Here is a 17,330-nt window from a genome sequence, read left to right as displayed (position 1 = left end):
CAATGCTACTGTTTTTACTTTATTTTTGGTCAAATAAGTGCAGTCTTAGTGAGCATAAGAGACTTTTTAAAAACATTTATTCACCCCAAACTTTTGAATGTTAGTGTATACACAAATAAAGTCACATAAAGCTTAATTATGCAAAAAGCAGTGCTCAGAAGAAAATGTAACTTGCAAAAAGTTCTGGTTTAACTTGCAGTACAGTAATATTGTTGGGCTCTATTGTTTAGAGACGTATAAAATGGTGTGCTTGATTATTGGTTTATGTAACTGCAAATTTTCATACCCTTTTGTTTAAGGTAAGATGAACTGAGGAAATTGTCTTCTCAAATTTGCCACAGGTTTTCTCATTTCAATCTAATGTAATTGCAACCCAACCCTTAAGCGAGTTAGGGACTTCTCAGAAGGCCTGTTGCAATAACCCCATTAAATAAATGGAAAAATATGATCAAATCCCAGTAGCAATCTTAACACCAAAGCAAGGAAAAGAAATGGAGTAGCTAATTGAAGCAGTACTTAAAACAAGGCTTATGGTTCTCCAATAACAGACTGTATTTTTATAAAATTATTATTATTTTTTTAAATCAGCATCCAAATTGGCCACACTGTTGAAGGGCGTGGCAAACAATCGGCAGAGAAAATGGAAAGTGGGTGTGTCTTGTGGGGGTGATCACTCCCTCCCTACCCATAATGCTCTAACCTAATTCTTGCTCCACTCCTCGCCTCTCTCACAACACTCATGGCTGCTCCATCTTATGTTCGCCCTCTGTAGGTTGTGACATCTGTTTAGATGACCTTGTGCATCACCGCTGTATGCTTATCCTCATCTCTAACAACATCCTGAGCTCTCCCTCCCTGTATATGCTTACTACTATACAGACATGACTAACACCGCCGTTTCTTTTTGTTAAAAGTGGTTTAACAAAAGGCTGCATGCTGGTTAATGTTTTTTTGTTTTCACCCATTTCTTTTTTGTTCATAATGACCTTTATTTGTGGTGTGTGTGTGTGTGTAGATAAGTATTTTTTTCTTTCAATGCACACTTTTTTTATAAATATATATTAACCATATTGTTATTTTTCTTTACGCTTGGATCAGATTAAAGCTATTTGTCATGACTTCAAGCTTGAATTTTTCCTTATTCTTGCATTTCATAATTTTCTTTCTATATCTTTTTTTTTTTTTTTTTTTATGAAGCATCAGATCAGTATGTAAAATGTGAACGCACACTCACACACATGCAGATCGGGCCTCTCAATGGTAACCTGAGGCCTCCCTCTCTCTGCACTTTTCTTTTTGTCTCTCCATAAATCTATCGATCTACTTCTCTGACTGTCTCGCTCCTTGATCTCCTCCTTTCGCTCTCGTTACAGCTACATACTGTATGTTTTTTGTGGTGCCTCTGTTGTCATGATGATGAACTCACAAAAAGCTTGTGAAAGTTTTAGTTTTTTGTGTATGTAAGCTCTATGTAAGTCTGTGCTGTTCCTTCCCCTATAGTTGTTTGTGTATTAATCTCCCTCCCCGAGATGGTTTATATATGTATTTGTGTCATAATACGTATATAACCGAACGTCCCTCCCTTCTTCTTTTGAGACTGAAAGTGAATTAGTAGACTCAGAGGTTGGTATAGCGTTTACATCCCTTTTCTTTTAGCTGTTACCTCCACTAAGGGCCCCTTTTTATGCTATAGATTAGATTTTAGACTATAGACTATAGGATGAAGTTGGGTTCAATTAATCCTGTACAGATACAGATGTGCCTTATTACAGAGCCCAGTGACTTTTCCTCCTCTTGTTCTTTCTATCTATCTCCCTCTGTTCTTCCTCCCTCTCTCTCTCCCTTCCGCTCTCCATCTGACAAGGAGTTAAAAGGTGTAGCAGATGTTGCTAATGTTGATGACAGCGAGTGAAGTTTTGACATTTGTCTGGCTACCACATGTACTTGTGACTGAGTGAGTGAGTGTGTGCGTGAGGAAAGCGCTTCTTATTATTGGAATATTGTGGTCTTTCTTTCCTCTCTTCCTCATATTAGGATAACATTGGGCACCGGCTCCTTGAGAAACATGGCTGGAAGTTGGGTCAAGGCCTGGGCAAAACCATGCAGGGTAAGCAAGCAACCCTCTCTTTCAAACTCAGTTTCTCCCACTCTTTCTCTCTCTTGATTTCCACCCAACAGCATCGATGCCGTATGGTTTGATCCGTTGTAAAAATGTTTTCTTTTTTTCTTTTCTGATCTCTCTCTCTCTATTCTGTTCTAGCACACTCATTTGTATATTCTCATTTGTACTGACATGGATGTCTCTGTGAGGAATGAGTTTGTTTGGACAGTAGTGTTGCTATACACAGTGAATGGGGGAAGACAGGGTGAGATGGATAGAGGAAGGAGTTGGTAGAATGGCATGAGGTGGCATCAGATCAGCATTGACTGTACTAGCTTTCCTGTGGAGCCTTGTGGTCTAGAGTAGATATGTACATGAGATGGGCATTTGAGTTCATTTGTAGTTGAGTACTGTAACACAACAATTAGATATTAATCCTCCTTGGCTGTTTGGCCTTTTTTTATTTTAATGAAAATTTAATTCAAACTTGACTTTTTTTAGATGCAAAAAAGCAAAACAATAAACCATTTAAAAAAGGTAATAAAGCCACAACTTAACTGTTCAGTCAAAATTAAGCAACCATGGGAAATGAATTGGAAATACTCTAACACAATTTTTTTAATATGAATAATATTAATCTATGTATCAGCCACAATATTAAACAAAACCAACTATGAAACATCCAGAGTGCAAAAGATTCATACCCACCAAAAAGTTAGTTTTTCTGTTTGCAAGGGGAAAGAATTGCAAAATCACCCCAGTTTAGGAGGTATAAATAAGATCTAAATAATCTCCAAAGTGTGCATAATTTTGTTGTACTACTGACCATTATTGAACAGCTTAGGAGAGTTACATTTCATTACAGAATTAAAATGTAAAAATACATAAGGGATTATTTCAGTAGGAAAAGTTAAATCAATTTGCATTGTCCAGATAGTGTTTCTACTGCTCAGTTACTCATGAACATCCCTGATATGGACAGACATACCCTTATTTTTATGTAGCCCATGATGAAAGAGAAACCAAAACACAAACTGTCATGAGATCCTCTCGATCATACCAGATAAAAGCATTCAGTCACTTTGTGATATTTTGGCGTGCCTTTGAGGAAGATCAGCTCTTTAGTTTCTTTCTCCTTCCCTCTGTTCTCTCCCAGTTCCCCCTTTACTTTCCCCCCTGCACTTGACTTGTGGCATGGCTGCTGTATTAATGCAGTCTTGTTGTCTGCGTTCAGTGGTTGTTTGGTTTGCATGTGTGTGAGAAAGTAGAATAACATTCATATGAGCCATTCTTAACTGCAGAAGATCCCTTGTGTCTCGTTGCGCAAAGAGCAGAGTTGAGATGTACAGAGTGTAAGATTTAGAAATCTTATGAAAATTATAACAGTTTAGCACTTGTGAGCAGAAGTCACAGTATGTGAGTAAGGAAACACTGTTACTTGTTAGGGAGTGCTTAAAATTCCCCCAAGACGCACAGTAAAGTTAGCTTTATAGACCACTCTGTTTTTGGTCATTACCTCATGCTGATGCAGTCGTTGGCGAACCGAGGTCTATGTAGAAATTGATCAGAGGTTTCTGTGAGACACACACACACACATCTTATCCCCCTCAGGATGCATGTGTGCTGCAGTCACGCTGCAAAGCCTGCAGGAAATAAAGCGTACAATGAGGAATGCTAACATGCGTCATCCTCTCAGTGCATCAATTTAATAGTAAGTGCAGAATAAAATGTAGTGTATTATAGCCTGAAAGGATGTTTAGATATATGAGCACATCTCAACAGGAGAGATTTGTAATGTTCAACATCTTGATCTCTTTTTGTTCTTTCCCTTTATTTCTCACTACAACTTCAGAGCGTGTGGGAGGTTTTGTTTATTTGCACAGAAACATGAAAACACCCTCATATTTCAGTAAATTGATCTGCCCACATGTAAATCAGTACGACCTGTTCTCAACACAAGGTGAAAGAAGGCAAACCCAGCTGCCTTTCTGACATGCTGCTTTGTTGAATTGACCTTTATAAATCGTTTTAGCAGAAGGTTTTGATTTAAAGAGAACTGGCTCTGACAGAAATCAATGACAGGTATATGAATGGCTATCTCTCTCAGGACCTCTGTTGAAAGAAAACCATGAAGGTTTGTGTCCGCTAACTTTGGCAAGGTCATTTGGCCCATCAGGTGAGCTTGTGAGTCTCTCCCTAGAGACTGCTTTTATTGCACACATGCACACTCTGTAGACACTGCCCTGCAGCTGTTAAGATAGCTCTGCTGTTTAAGTGCTGAAGTCAGCGTTGTGTAAAAGCCCAAGACCTTAATTCAGTACTCAGCGTGCATAAATGGAAAGGCATCCTGTCTGTTTTTATTGTTCCCAGTGAACGCTTCCCTCAACATCCCCTATCATACCATGGTAAGAAAAATAACATTAGCAGGATCATTATTCAGCAAAGATGCATTAAATTTATTCAAAAGCGACACAGAATTTTGAAAAAATGCATCAGCTTCCCCAAAAATGTTAAGCAGCACAACAGTTTTAAAGATTAATAGTAAAAAAAAAATGTTTTAAGCACCAAATCAGGATATTACAATGATTTCTGAAACATCTGTGAAGAGTGATGGGTGCTGAAAATTCAGCCACAGGAAGAAATAATATTTCATAATATTTTAAAATTGAAAACCGTTGTCATAATTTGATAATAATTCATAATATTGTTTTACTGTGTTTTTGTTTAAATACAGCATAAGTAACATTCAAAACATTTACAGACTCCAAACATTTGAGTAGATAGTTTGTATACTTTTAGAATATTGATCAAAATAAATATATATATATTAATATTTACTCAGAAATGGTTTAAAAGGATGTACTTTTTTCAACCTAAGAAACTAGCATTTTTAGCATTGCTGTATTTTTGCTACTGATGTTTAAATCAGAGGCACTTTTAAAATATCTCATTTGATTAGTTACAAGTCGCAGTAGAACTAGGTTATTTGCCCATTAGGAAGCTTAATGGGCCAATAAAATCATTCTGATGTTCTCCGTATTGCTTATTTTTTTATTGCCAGCACTACTTCACACAGAGACAGCATTTCCCTAAGCCGTGATAGCAGAACGGCAGTTCTCTTTTTGGCCTTTGCTGTAGCAGGTCACACACCATTGGCTGCTTTCTTAGAACTTGCAGTGCTGAGGACCCAGAGGAAGTAGCCATAGCCAGAGGTTGTCATCCCGGCCAAGTCAAGTGTGTGACAGATTAGGAATGTTTCCAGTGCTCACCGGTACCACCCATCTGTTTTGTAGCTTGGCAAGACACTCAGAAGATCAGAGTTTTGTCCTTTCTTGGTTGCTGTCATCATAATGTTTGTGTTTAATACACAGAGCAGACAGGGAGTGGCTGAAGTTTAGTTGCAGTGGAAGAGATTTTCCAGATCAGATAAAGTCCTATAGCTTCCAGCGAGCTTGAGGAAGTAGATTAGTTCCATCTTGCAGGGCCAGAATGAGAGCTGGTGAAAGGGGAACAAACCAAATTACATGCAAATCACTTTTGTGGAAACTGTGGAGAAAATGAGTTAGAAGAAAGTGAACGGTGTACATGTTTGACCCAGTCAAGTGTTCAGGTTGGGAACTATTTGAAAAGACACTTGCTTTTAGTGCTAAGGGCTCTGCTGCATACATGCACAAACCTACACACACAAACAAACAAACACACACATCTGTTCACCCATTCTGGTGCTCATGCCATGGTGTTTGAACCTTATCCTTTTCCTATTCTCTCTATCTTTTGGACAGAGCCTTGGTACTGAGTGTGCATTTACTGAAATGTCTCCCCAATGATTTGAGTTTCCATTGTATTGACTCTGTTTTTTTACTCTTTTTTTTCTTTTTTTTTACTCCTTGTTTTTTAGGTAAGGTTTGTAGGACCTCCCCCACTGTATGTTTGTGTGTATGTTTGAGTAAGTGTGTGTGTGGATGTTTTTCTTGAAATAATACGTAATAACTCTCCCCCTTTTATAGTGTAGCTTAACGGCTTCTCTTAGTTCTTCTCTCTACGCTTACAATTACTAAACGCTCTCTGCTCAAAATACCAGCGCTACGATTTGAAACGCATACCAAAATGGAATCAGTAAACATTTTGCAGAAATTAATTAATTGTCCACTGTTTTTTGTTTTGTTTTTCTCTTGATTGTGTTCAGAATTCACCCATGTTAGAATAGTTCTTATTAATGTATGTTTGGCTGCGATGGGGGTGTTTTGATTGGCTGTGAATATGATTCTGCCTATTTCCCATGATTCCCCTGAATGGCTTGCCAGAATGAGCCTCAATCTCCTGCCCATTCTCTCCCTCCTTCCGTCTTCGATCGGTCTATCTGCCTGTGTCCACTTTTGTGAAGTGAATGTACACCTGTGGTACATGTGGGAGTGGAAATTGTATGTGCAGAGTGTGTGTGTGTGTCACCAAAACGAGGGGTGGGGGCTCAGGTGTTTTAGCTTGCAGGGAGAAGTCTTCACACCATCCCACCTGCATCCCACTTCTCCTCTTATAAATGTACTTACTTGTGAAAGCCTCACCTGACCTGACCCATCTCCTTCCCCCTCTCCTGCAGAGCATGCTGGCTGTAGAGACCCAGTCTTGTGAAGCTGAGTTTTAAGCAACGCAGGATACTACAAAACAGATTGCAATTGATTCTCGATAAATGGCGAGATGAAAAGGTCTGTGAAAGCGATCTTGTCCTCTAAAGGAGCCTGCTGGCCGATAAGAACGATGCGCTGCTAAAAGCTCACTCACAGCGTATGCTTTTCATAGCTCGTACAGCTGCGTGATGAAGTATGCATATGATGGCCTCTCTGTCTCAAACACATTCACGCGGAGACTTGGACCCGCATGGGGGATTGGAGAAAGGGGGGAGTGGGGAGGAGGGTGCGCCTTTTTTTAACTCAGTGATGATTGATACATTTCTGTTGAAGGACAATCAACAAAGAGAGGGGAAAAGAGAGTGTGGACAGCTTTAGGATCAGTTTTCAGGTTCTCCTCTGAAAACCTGTGTTTTAGAGGGAAGTCCGAAATTAGTAACTGCATCCTCCTTGTGGAGGAACCTGAAAGCCTGAAATTATAGTACCAGAAATTAGCAGTCAAGAAGAAGAGAGAAGGAGTGTCAGGGATGGTGAGAGGGTATCCCTGTAATCACCCAGGCCCATTGGTAGGGGGTACACCAAAGCCCCTGCCCTCAAACCCAACCCCTAACCCTTTACCCCTTACCCCTGAACACTCTCTTTGTGCCTCAATCTTCCTGCTTAACCAATTGGTGTTTCTTTTTTGCAGCATTATGATCCTGGCCATGTTGTGCTGATGGTAAACTTAGTGGTAAATGTTATTTTTACCCCGATTGAATTGGTTATTTTATTTTGATTTGATTTATGCTTTCATTTTTTTGTTTTTGTTTTGTTTGATTTTACTTCCCCCATTTCTTGTTTTGATATGACTCTCATCATCAGAGCACCAGTGTTTAATAGGCTTAAACTGTCTCTACCTCTCTTTGTATTAGTCTTCATTCTGCTGCCCGTCTCTTAGTGTTCAATATGCACTCTTCTAGAACACTCTCATTCTGTTTGTTTTCAGTTTTTTGGGGGATATTTAGACCCTCTTCCCCTTTTTGTTGCATTGCACCCTTTTCGTCCAGTCTCGTTATGTTTTTTTTCACTGGAATGCATAATGCTAGTCTTGACCTCACATTGTTCCCAAAGATTGTCGGGAAGGGAAAGGATTGAGATCGTTGACTTGGGGGGCCTGATTTTGGGATTCCCACCTACATTTTTAGGGAAAATTCTTAAACAACCCTCTCAGATGATCAATATGATGCAAGGCATTCCGTGTTTCAAATTAGATATGGTAGAATGTTACAAGACACAATAACCAGATGCCTCAATATTGTTTAGTTATCTAATTCATACGAGGCTTATCTGACAGTTTCTCTGTTTTGTTATGAAACACTCTTGTGCACCCTAGTGGTAGGATGAAACCCTCAGCGCACTTTCCTGCAAGCTCTCGTGAGGGCTGGAATCCCATCAGGCCCTTATCGTTTCCGCACACTCCTTTATCACTTCATTACAGGAACAATTATACCACTGGGCTGAAACTGAAGTCTCTCTCTGCCACAAATTAGACAGTCTTAAGCTTCAAAATTGTAATACGTCTTTTTCTGCTCAAGGGCTAGGAATTAATGCTTTATCTATCATGACTCAAAACACTGCTTTCTCAAAATACATTACTGATGATTTAAATCCTTTTAATTTAGAGAAATGTGAAAGACGTACAATTCTTCTTTTGGTAGTTCAGCAGGTTGAGTGTAGAGACACTTGCTTATGCTTTAGTCGGTTTTCAAAGTTTCTCAGAATTTCTATTTTGTTAAGTTAAAGATTAATCGCAAATTTAAAATGCTATAATTTACCTGTAAATGTGTTGAAATAAAGGAATGCATGACAAACTAGTTTAAGGAAACATAACCTTTCACATCTCCGCCAGGTATGAGACATAATCCTTATTATTCTTTTGTTTTAATTCAGCCATTATCAGCCTTTATACTGGCAATAAAACGTTTACCAAACTTCAATCCCAGTACACATTTATCCAACTATTATCAAAAGTATTTCTAAATAAATACAACAAAACATTGTCTTGTGACCTTACATGAAGTATTATGATAAAATGCATTATGAAGAAGAATTGGACCTGTTCTGCAGGTGTATTAGAGCTAACATTAGCATCATGCTACATAAGACAATTTATGAGATTAATAGTACACTTTTACTCAGAACTCACTTTAAACCACCATCGAGTGTTTGTAATGACTTCCTTTTGCGATCACATGGGGGGCCGCGGTACATTATAAAAGTAGCCCAAAAAAAACGCAACCCAGGGCTCTGTAATTTTTCTCGTGACTTTTTTACTTTTACTTTTTAATTTTTTACTTAAAATTGTTTTTTTGTCAGTGTCAAATCAGTGTATTTAGGAATCACACAACTATAATGTATAGTCGGCGCCAATAGCCTTGTGGGTAGCGCACCGACGCATCACGCCCTTTCTCTCTCTCACTTTACTTCCCATCTCCTATACACCGTCCTACCATAATAAAGTAAAATAAAAATACGCCAAAAATAAATCTTAAAAAAAAAAACAATTATAATGCTACAAGGCTAATGCATATTATCTGTACTAACATCCTTAAATATCTATCTGATCTGAAAAAGAAATCACTTTATATCAACTTTTTTGTTAGTGTAAATGTGAAGCTCCTAGCCCTTTATTGCGACAAGTTACGCCTAATATTATTCAGACGTTTTTTGTCTTTTGTCATTCGATCAGCCCAAGGGTATGAACTGATCCTGCTTTAATTTGAACGACCCCCCCCCCCCCCCCCCCCCCAAAAAAATAGTCAAAAAAAGAGGAAGACTGACAGAAAAAAAAACTGAAATCCAAACGATTGATTGGAGTCTGATTGACTGTGACCATGGTGCAAGCCTGTGCAGTCGCAAATTAGTATGACTTCTGTTCTTGTGCCTTTTCTCCTTTATTTGAGACCCCCCACCTTTTCCTGTCTCTGTGTCTGTATGTTTGCCACCCCATCCCCAAACTCTCCCAGGTAAGTACATCCTTTCCCCAACCCTGCACTGTCACCATGGCAACCTCTGGCCTTTGACGTCACTCTGCTGCTGTAGCTCAGTGCTTGTGTCCTTATTCTCTCTGTTCTCTGTCTTTCTCTCACTCCCTGTGTTTCTCTTTCTTTCTCCCTCTCTGCTTCGTTTGGCTGGTTATGAGTGGATTAAGCAATTATGTGTCAATCTTCAATGTAGTTTTGATTTGTCCTTTTTTTTTTTTTTTTTCTTCATTCTGATTTGTTCATTTTTCTGATGTTACTTTTCCTCTGATCTAGGTCTTTTCACAGCTTGTGTATATAAAATATGACAGGCTATGACTATCAGTTAAACAAAGTACTATTCAGGATATCATATGAGTCACAAACCTTCATTTGCATCCAGGTGTGGCCTGCAGTCAAGTAGGAAAATCGGAGGATGAGGAGCTCAGAGAAGGTTCAAACCTAGAAAACCTAAATGAGTGTAAAGAGGAGAATAATATGGAAGGCACACTGTGGATCAGGCAGTCAGTGTCGTCGCAGTGCTGTGAAAAGATGCAGTGAATGCTGATACCTCCTCCCTTAAGTACTCCCTCCAGCAACCCAAATGCCTCCCTGTCATCTGAGTTAAGAACATGAGTTGGACAGAACACAATGCGTGACGTGGCTCAAAATAGAGGAAGGGAGATAACAGAAAAAAAGTAAAGTAAGAAAGGACGGAAAAAGACCTCCTTAAGCAGGCCACTATAGGGACACTGTGGAAAATTCAGTGAAAACTTCAACCCAACCTTCCCCTCCTTGTTTTCTGTCCCGCGCTTCTTTCAACAGAAATTTCTGTTAGGGTAGGCAGTTCATTACAAAATAAATTGGCAGCGAACTCAAATGGTAAACGATTAAAACTGCTTAGTTACAATCACATTGCAGCACCTGGAATGGCCTTTTAGAGGAGAGCTGCACATGAAGCTGTGAGAATGGCTAGAATTTGGTTCACTGTAGCTTTCTGGTCTCTTGCACTTGAAGGCAGTCTCTCTAACCCAGCACCCTGTGCTCTAAGCAGGCTGTCCCGCCCGAGTTTTCTCTTGTATCTGAGCAAAAGTCTAACCTCTGTCCCATCTCTCTCTCTCTCTCTCTCTCTCTGCCTCTCCCCCCAACATCATAGGACGAACTGACCCTGTGCCCATTGTCCTCAAATATGACGTCATGGGAATGGGGCGCATGGAAATGGAGGTGAAAAGATTATTTGTGCTTTTTTTTTAATGAATGTTAATATTAATGTATGCCCCTCTAACCTTTGTGTGTATGTGGGTGCCCACAGCTGGACTATGCAGAAGATGCCACAGAGAAGCGCCGGGCGCTGGAAGTGGAAAAAGAAGTCACAGAGGAACAGCGTCAAAAATACAAGGTGAGATTCTTTGATGGCAACATTGTTCATTGCCCTTTTCTGTCATTTTTAAAGGGGACATCGGAGGCAAAACTTGTACATGGTGTTGGCATATAAATGTGTCTTAGCAGTGTGTGGACACAACCACCCTACAATGATAAAAATTAATTCACTCCTTTTTTTTAATCCCCAAAAAACCTAAACGGTCTCAATTATCAAACAGTTTTTATTTTCTGAGCAGTATGACATCATACTGCTCAGGCCCCACCCACAACCGCTGACAGACTGTATCGTATTAGCATATCTCCACCCTCAGCCAGTTGTCGCTGTCCACCATTTTCTCCATGCTCGAGCAGCTGTAGCGACAACAATGTCTTGTAAGCAATGCAGGAGTTCTGAAGCTAGATGTAAAAGTGAACATAAGGCTGGTTTCACACCGCAAGCACGAGCCACTGCTGTTGTGACGCTGTACCAACAATTCCAGTGTGAATAGTCTCGCAAGTCTGCAGCTGCACGATTCTTCACTTTCTCCCAATATCAGAGCCACTGAGGATGCATGATGGTAATGCGTCACCAAATAAACAAAAAACAGAAGAGAGGGGCGAGGTGAGCTCATTATCATTTAAAGAGACATGCACCAAAACGGGTTGTTGTGAAGAGAGCTATTCCTCAATGGTCATATAAAACAACACCTAAGTAAAAAGGGTGTTGTTTTATATGACCATTGAGGAATTTTAACAAAAGTATGTTGCAGGCATTTCATAAAGACCCTAAAGAATCATATCAACTTGTGGTAAATGGGCGTCCGATGTCCCCTTTAAATATTTCTTGGTCAAACCTATGCACATAATTTATTTCTTTCCAGTCCTCCCCGATTCTCTCTTTTGTCATAGAGTAGTCATGAGTCTACATTCAAATTCTGTGAATGTTTCAGATTGATTTGTCACAGTCACTACGCTTGGACAGATACAAAGCTTCTCGTTCCACTGCGGCTCAACCACATACAAACAAACATACAAAAACATCATTAAGGTTAACTATGGGTAACCTAAGCAAAGTGTGTCTCTCTCTAAAGCTGTGTAGTGTTTGAGGATATAAACATGTTAATATGTATGCTGCATTCTCCTTCACACAAATTCAATGTCTTTTGACAAACTATCCTATGTCTGCAGTACATAACTCAACATGTTTATTTACCTTTGCCACTAATGCCAAAAATATCCTATGCAAGTCAGTTTTCCAAGCCGATTCATCCTCAGTCCATTAATATTTCATGATATGTTGTTCTCTGTGTTGCAGGATTATGCGGAGAAGGAAAAAGCCATAGCTAAAGCGTTAGAAGACCTGAGGGCCAATTTCTACTGTGAACTGTGTGATAAGCAATACCAGAAACATCAGGAGTTTGACAATCACATCAACTCCTACGATCATGCACACAAGCAGGTATGAGAGATTTGCATCGGCAGGACTGTACTTAACAGCTTCAACTTTGAACAAATTTGAACACGGATTTTCTTCACATTCAAAGATCAATTTGTCTTGCAATGTTACATCTCATAACAAATTCTTATTTATCTGTATAATCCTACAGAGACTGAAGGAGCTGAAGCAAAGAGAGTTTGCCCGGAATGTGTCTTCTCGTTCCAGGAAGGATGGCAAGAAACAGGAGAAGATATTGCGGCGGCTTCTTGAACTGGCAGAACAGAGGAAACAACAAGACTGGTAAGTAAAATTGAGCAGAACTTCTAATGTTTTTTTTTTTAAGGGAGTTTTGCCAGTTGTAGCACAAGTTCTCGTTCTTTATTTTATTTTGCAGTGTCCCTGGTAGTGGCCCTATGTTTAAAACAACCACAGTGGCAGTAGATGGAGAAAAGGGAGAAGACTCCATGGATGGCGTGCCTATGACAGTGGACACCAACACAGAGGCTGTTGAAGATAAGGGAATCTGTAGTGTTAGTGGTCAAGGCTCCCCTAGAACAGGCCCTGCCATCAGCTTTGGTTTTAACAAAGCTAGCTCTTCTCCAATACCTTCTGGAGGCTCACAGGCTCCCAAAGTGAGTGTCTGCTTCTCTTTTGCTAAGAAAGCCCCAGTCAAACTTGAGACAGCCGCCGCTGTGTTTGCAGACCATGGTGAGGAGACAGTGGAAGAAGAAGGTCAGGAAGAGGGAGGAGAAAAGACTGGAGGAGAGGACGTAGGTGTTGCATCCACCACTGATATCTCTCAAGTTGCAGCAGCAGAAGGAGGAGGAGGAGGGGCAGGAGGTGGAGGGGCTGAGGAAGAACAGTCACAACCAGATGATGGAGGTACCCTGGCCTCGACTTTGAACAAACTGAAGATGATGATGAAAAAGGAGGAAGGTTACTCTGGACAGGAACCACAGTATTACCATTATGTACCACCTTCACATTGTCGGGTCAAGCCGCATTTCCAGTTTCTGCTTTTCATGAAGGCTTCAGATCAGTGTGATGGCAAGGAGGAGGAGGAAGATGGATCAAAAGATGAGAAGGCAGCAGCAGGTAACGACGGAGAGCAAAAACATATCAAAGTCAGCAGCTGCACATCTGAAAAAGACACCGAGAAAGAACCTACACAGGCCCAAAACACACATCCCACATCAGCTACAGTGAAGACCGCAGAAGAATCAGGTAGTACACCTGCAGGGCAAGGTGATACAGCAGTGGTGGATAGCTCGTCCCAACAAGCTGATACCAAGCAAGTAATGTCCGAGGCTACAGACACAGGTCCCCGCATTCCAACTGGGCCTTTCTTTCCAGTGCTAAGTAAGGATGAAAGCACCACCTTGCAGTGGCCTTCTGAATTGTTGGAGTTTACTAAGGCTCAGCCATCCCTCTCCTACAGTTGTAATCCTCTTTACTTTGACTTCAAACTGTCAAGAAACAAAGGAAACTGGGCAAGCAAAAACAGCAAACCTGCCAAGCCAGTTAGCACTGAAGGACGAGAGGGGTCTAAGCCTGAAAACACAGACAGTACTCCTGCCACTAGTGGAGAGGTTTTCACTGCTACAATGATTGCAGTATCCAGTACAGTTCAAAAAGAACAATCATCCTTGAAAGAGGAGGTTGCTGAGAGCGAGAACAACGAGCAGAAATTACAAAGTAATGAAGATGTGTCTGCAGGGTCTAAGAAAAAGAAAAAGAAGAAACGCAAGAAGTCAAGCAAGTGTTCCAAACGTAAAGAAAAAGCAGCAGTGGAGGGGGAGTTAGAAAATGAGGTTCCAGGAGAGAAAACTAAAAAGAAGAAGAAACACAAAAGAAAGAAAAGCAAAAATAAACCACGTAGCACTGATGAAATTGAAGCAGAGGGAGGTGACACTAAGGAAAAAGAGAAAGACAAGGACAACAAAGATGGAGTAGCCACTGCTCAGTCATCGGAAGTAAGCACATCCCATGAAGGAGGAAAGAGAAAACGTTCCCACAAAATTTCTCAGTGGTCTGGAGTTGAGGAGACCAGTGCAGGAAAACCTAGCTCTACAGAGGAACACAATGGTACTAAACGACTTAAACCTGACACCAACACACCTGCCGCCTCCTGCTCTGCCTCAGCCCAAAAGAGCATAAGTGGAGGTCGACCTCCAAGTAGTGATAGCGAGGAGGATGGTGGATCATCCTCTCAACGTTCTCGACCAGCTCGCCGTCGCTCCACGCCACCACGTGAGCAGCGAAGACACCGCAGTGACGATTCTGGACGATCAGGACGTTCACGTAGTAGGTCGTCTCATCGAGGAGACCACAACCATAGACGCCACAGAGGTCAAAAGTCACGCAGCCGATCCTACTCAAGTAGCTCTGAGCGTTCCTCAGCAGGGAGCAGTGCTTACAGTCGCCGTAGCCATAGCTATTCAGACAGTTACAGTGACTACAGTGACGAAGGACGTCGCCGCAGATCAAGAAGACCTTCCTCTGACTCAGACTATGAAAGGCATGATAGTGGGCGATCTCACAGGCGACGTTACACTCCATCGTCTTCAGAGGAGGACTCACGCTCACGCTCACACAGCCGCAGGAAGCATCATCGACGGAGACACCAACGGAGCAGTAGTCGCAGCTCCAGTCGTAGTAGTAGGAGTAGCAGCGCTCGTTCTTACAGACGCAGCAGCTACAGTCGCAGCCGTAGCTCCGCTAGTCATTCATCTAGCTCCACCAAGGGCTCTCCACATCGGCACGGTCACAGCCGGCGATCTGACAGCTCGACGCGGCGGCGGGATTTCAACCGGTCACGAATCTACCGTTCCCAGTCTCCAAGGTACTCTTCCCGCACACAAACCCGAAACAGCAACTCTTCATCGGCACAAGGAACAAGAGGTGGTGGTGGAGCTTCCTCAAAGGAGGGAGGAGGGGCAGCAGAACATCGAAATTCATTCACAGCTCGACTACTCTTGGAGAAAATCCAATCTAAAAAAGGAGGGGATGAATCTGGTACTGGCACCAAGACAGGCCTCAAGATCAAGAACCCTCCACAGGGATATTTCGGGCCCAAGCTTCCCCCTGCCCTTGGAAACAAAAGCATGCTGCCCCTTTTTGGGAAGCTCCAAACAGGAAAGAAGCCACCGTTACTTCCTCTTACACGTTCAACCGAGGGTGAAAAGTCAGAAAAAGGGAAAAATTCTGATAGTAATGAAGTTATCCTGGTAGAACCCATTCGTGAGTTTCCCCCACCTCCTCCTCCACCTCAGCCACCAGTTCAACAACAACAACAGCAGCAATTGGAGGAGGCTGTATCAAATGCTGCGGTATCCGAGGAGAGCAGACATCCACCCTCTGACCCTCCAGCCCTTCATGAATCTCAACCACAATATGAGCAGGATCCAGCAATGATGATGTCTCAATACCAAGGTGAACCCAGACAAGACCCCAACAATCCAATGTTGGACGGACATTTAATGGGGCCCGAAATAGGTCCGCAGCCTACTATGCACGCCTACCCTGGTTACCCTCCCAACATGGAGGATGGGGAAATGGGCATGGAACCTGAAGAGGATGGTCTTGCACCTTTAGAAAGTCAACCAATCACCTTTACCCCAGAGGAAATGGAGAAATACAGCAAGTTGCAGCAAGCAGCTCAACAGCACATTCAACAGCAACTGTTAGCCAAGCAGGTGAAGACCTTCCCCTCAGCTGCAGCTGCTGCAGCAGCAGCTAACTTGGCAGCAGCAGCCAACCTTGCCCCTGCGCCACCGCCCCCACCAGCTGCACTGCAGCCTATCCACATTCAACAACCCACAGTTTCTGCAGCTTCTGCTACCTCTATTACCACAGTCCAGCATGCCATTCTGCAGCATCACGCTGCTGCTATGGGCATCCATGCCCATACCCCACATCATCCCCACCATGCCCAGCTAGCCCAAGTGCACCACATACCTCAACATCATCTAACCCCTATCTCCTTGTCACCATTGGGCCATTCTTTGGGCCATTCTTTGGGTCATTCACTGGGTCACTCTCTGGGACACACCGGCTTGATTCCAGCCCACCACACTGCCTTTCTTTCAGGCCAACCTATACATATTATACCAGCCTCGGCGCTCCATCACACCCCTCTTGCTCTACACCACATCCCGCATGCTGCCCTCTACCCAACTCTCTTCGCTCATCGGCCAGGTGCGGCAGCGGCTGCCCTACAGCTACACCCACTACTTCACCCTATCTTCTCAGGGCAGGACCTTCAGCACCCTCCAAACCACGGTTCCTGAAAATCTGTCTTCTCTCAAAGAGAGGGCCTGGCCCAGCAGTGTGAATTAGCTAAAAAGTTTTAGCTACCGGTTGACACGATATGGCGACACACTGTCCTCTACGTGCTCTGCTACCTTCGGGTGACCTCAACAGGGCTGTTTAGGAGTACATTTAAATTGAGGACAGAATACGATCTTCTTGGCTGACGTTTGAGATTGTAATGGCCTGAGCCAGAAGCTAGGTTGGCATATGTAACATCATATATATATATATATATATATATATTCACACAAGGAGTACAAGTTGCAGGACTTGGTTTATAGTCCAAGACGTGGATCTTACAACTAGTAAACCACTGGCATATTGTTTTGTTTTCTATGGTATGTCATCAATTTTTGTTCGTTTGTCTAATGTGTTTATATATATCCAGAAGCTCACTGGCTGAAGCCATAATCAAGATCTTTGTTGTAGGCTTTTAGCGTGGTTTGCTACAGTTGATATGGGTGGTCTTGAGGGTCATTTTTGGAGACTTGTTT

General features: G+C 42.0%; 1 protein-coding gene across 10 annotated transcripts in view; it reads left to right on the top strand.

Moving 5' to 3' along the window:
- LOC306853004 (G patch domain-containing protein 8-like) overlaps nt 1–16,946 on the top strand; it is a 37,155-nt gene extending 20,209 nt beyond the window's left edge. For 5 of the 10 annotated variants that reach the window (XM_079390151.1, XM_079390152.1, XM_079390154.1 and 2 more), the window contains 7 exons: nt 2,035–2,107; nt 7,415–7,456; nt 10,882–10,949; nt 11,038–11,124; nt 12,403–12,546; nt 12,695–12,825; nt 12,920–16,946. In XM_079390151.1, the coding sequence (XP_079246277.1) occupies nt 10,923–10,949; nt 11,038–11,124; nt 12,403–12,546; nt 12,695–12,825; nt 12,920–16,814 (4,284 nt within the window). In that variant the 5' untranslated portion in view covers nt 2,035–2,107; nt 7,415–7,456; nt 10,882–10,922 and the 3' untranslated portion in view covers nt 16,815–16,946. Of the gene's footprint in view, nt 1–1,594; nt 1,624–2,034; nt 2,108–7,414; nt 7,457–10,881; nt 10,950–11,037; nt 11,125–12,402; nt 12,547–12,694; nt 12,826–12,919 lie in introns of those variants that run through there. The other 5 variants (XM_079390149.1, XM_079390146.1, XM_079390148.1 and 2 more) reach the window with 2 other exon arrangements.
- Nucleotides 16,947–17,330: the final 384 nt, after the last annotated feature.

Source organism: Barbus barbus (genome assembly GCF_936440315.1).
Source record: "Barbus barbus genome assembly, chromosome: 3".
Lineage (NCBI taxonomy): Eukaryota > Metazoa > Chordata > Actinopteri > Cypriniformes > Cyprinidae > Barbus > Barbus barbus.
The sequence above is the reverse complement of the archived record's forward strand: the minus strand, read 5'-3'. Positions and strand labels throughout refer to the sequence as shown.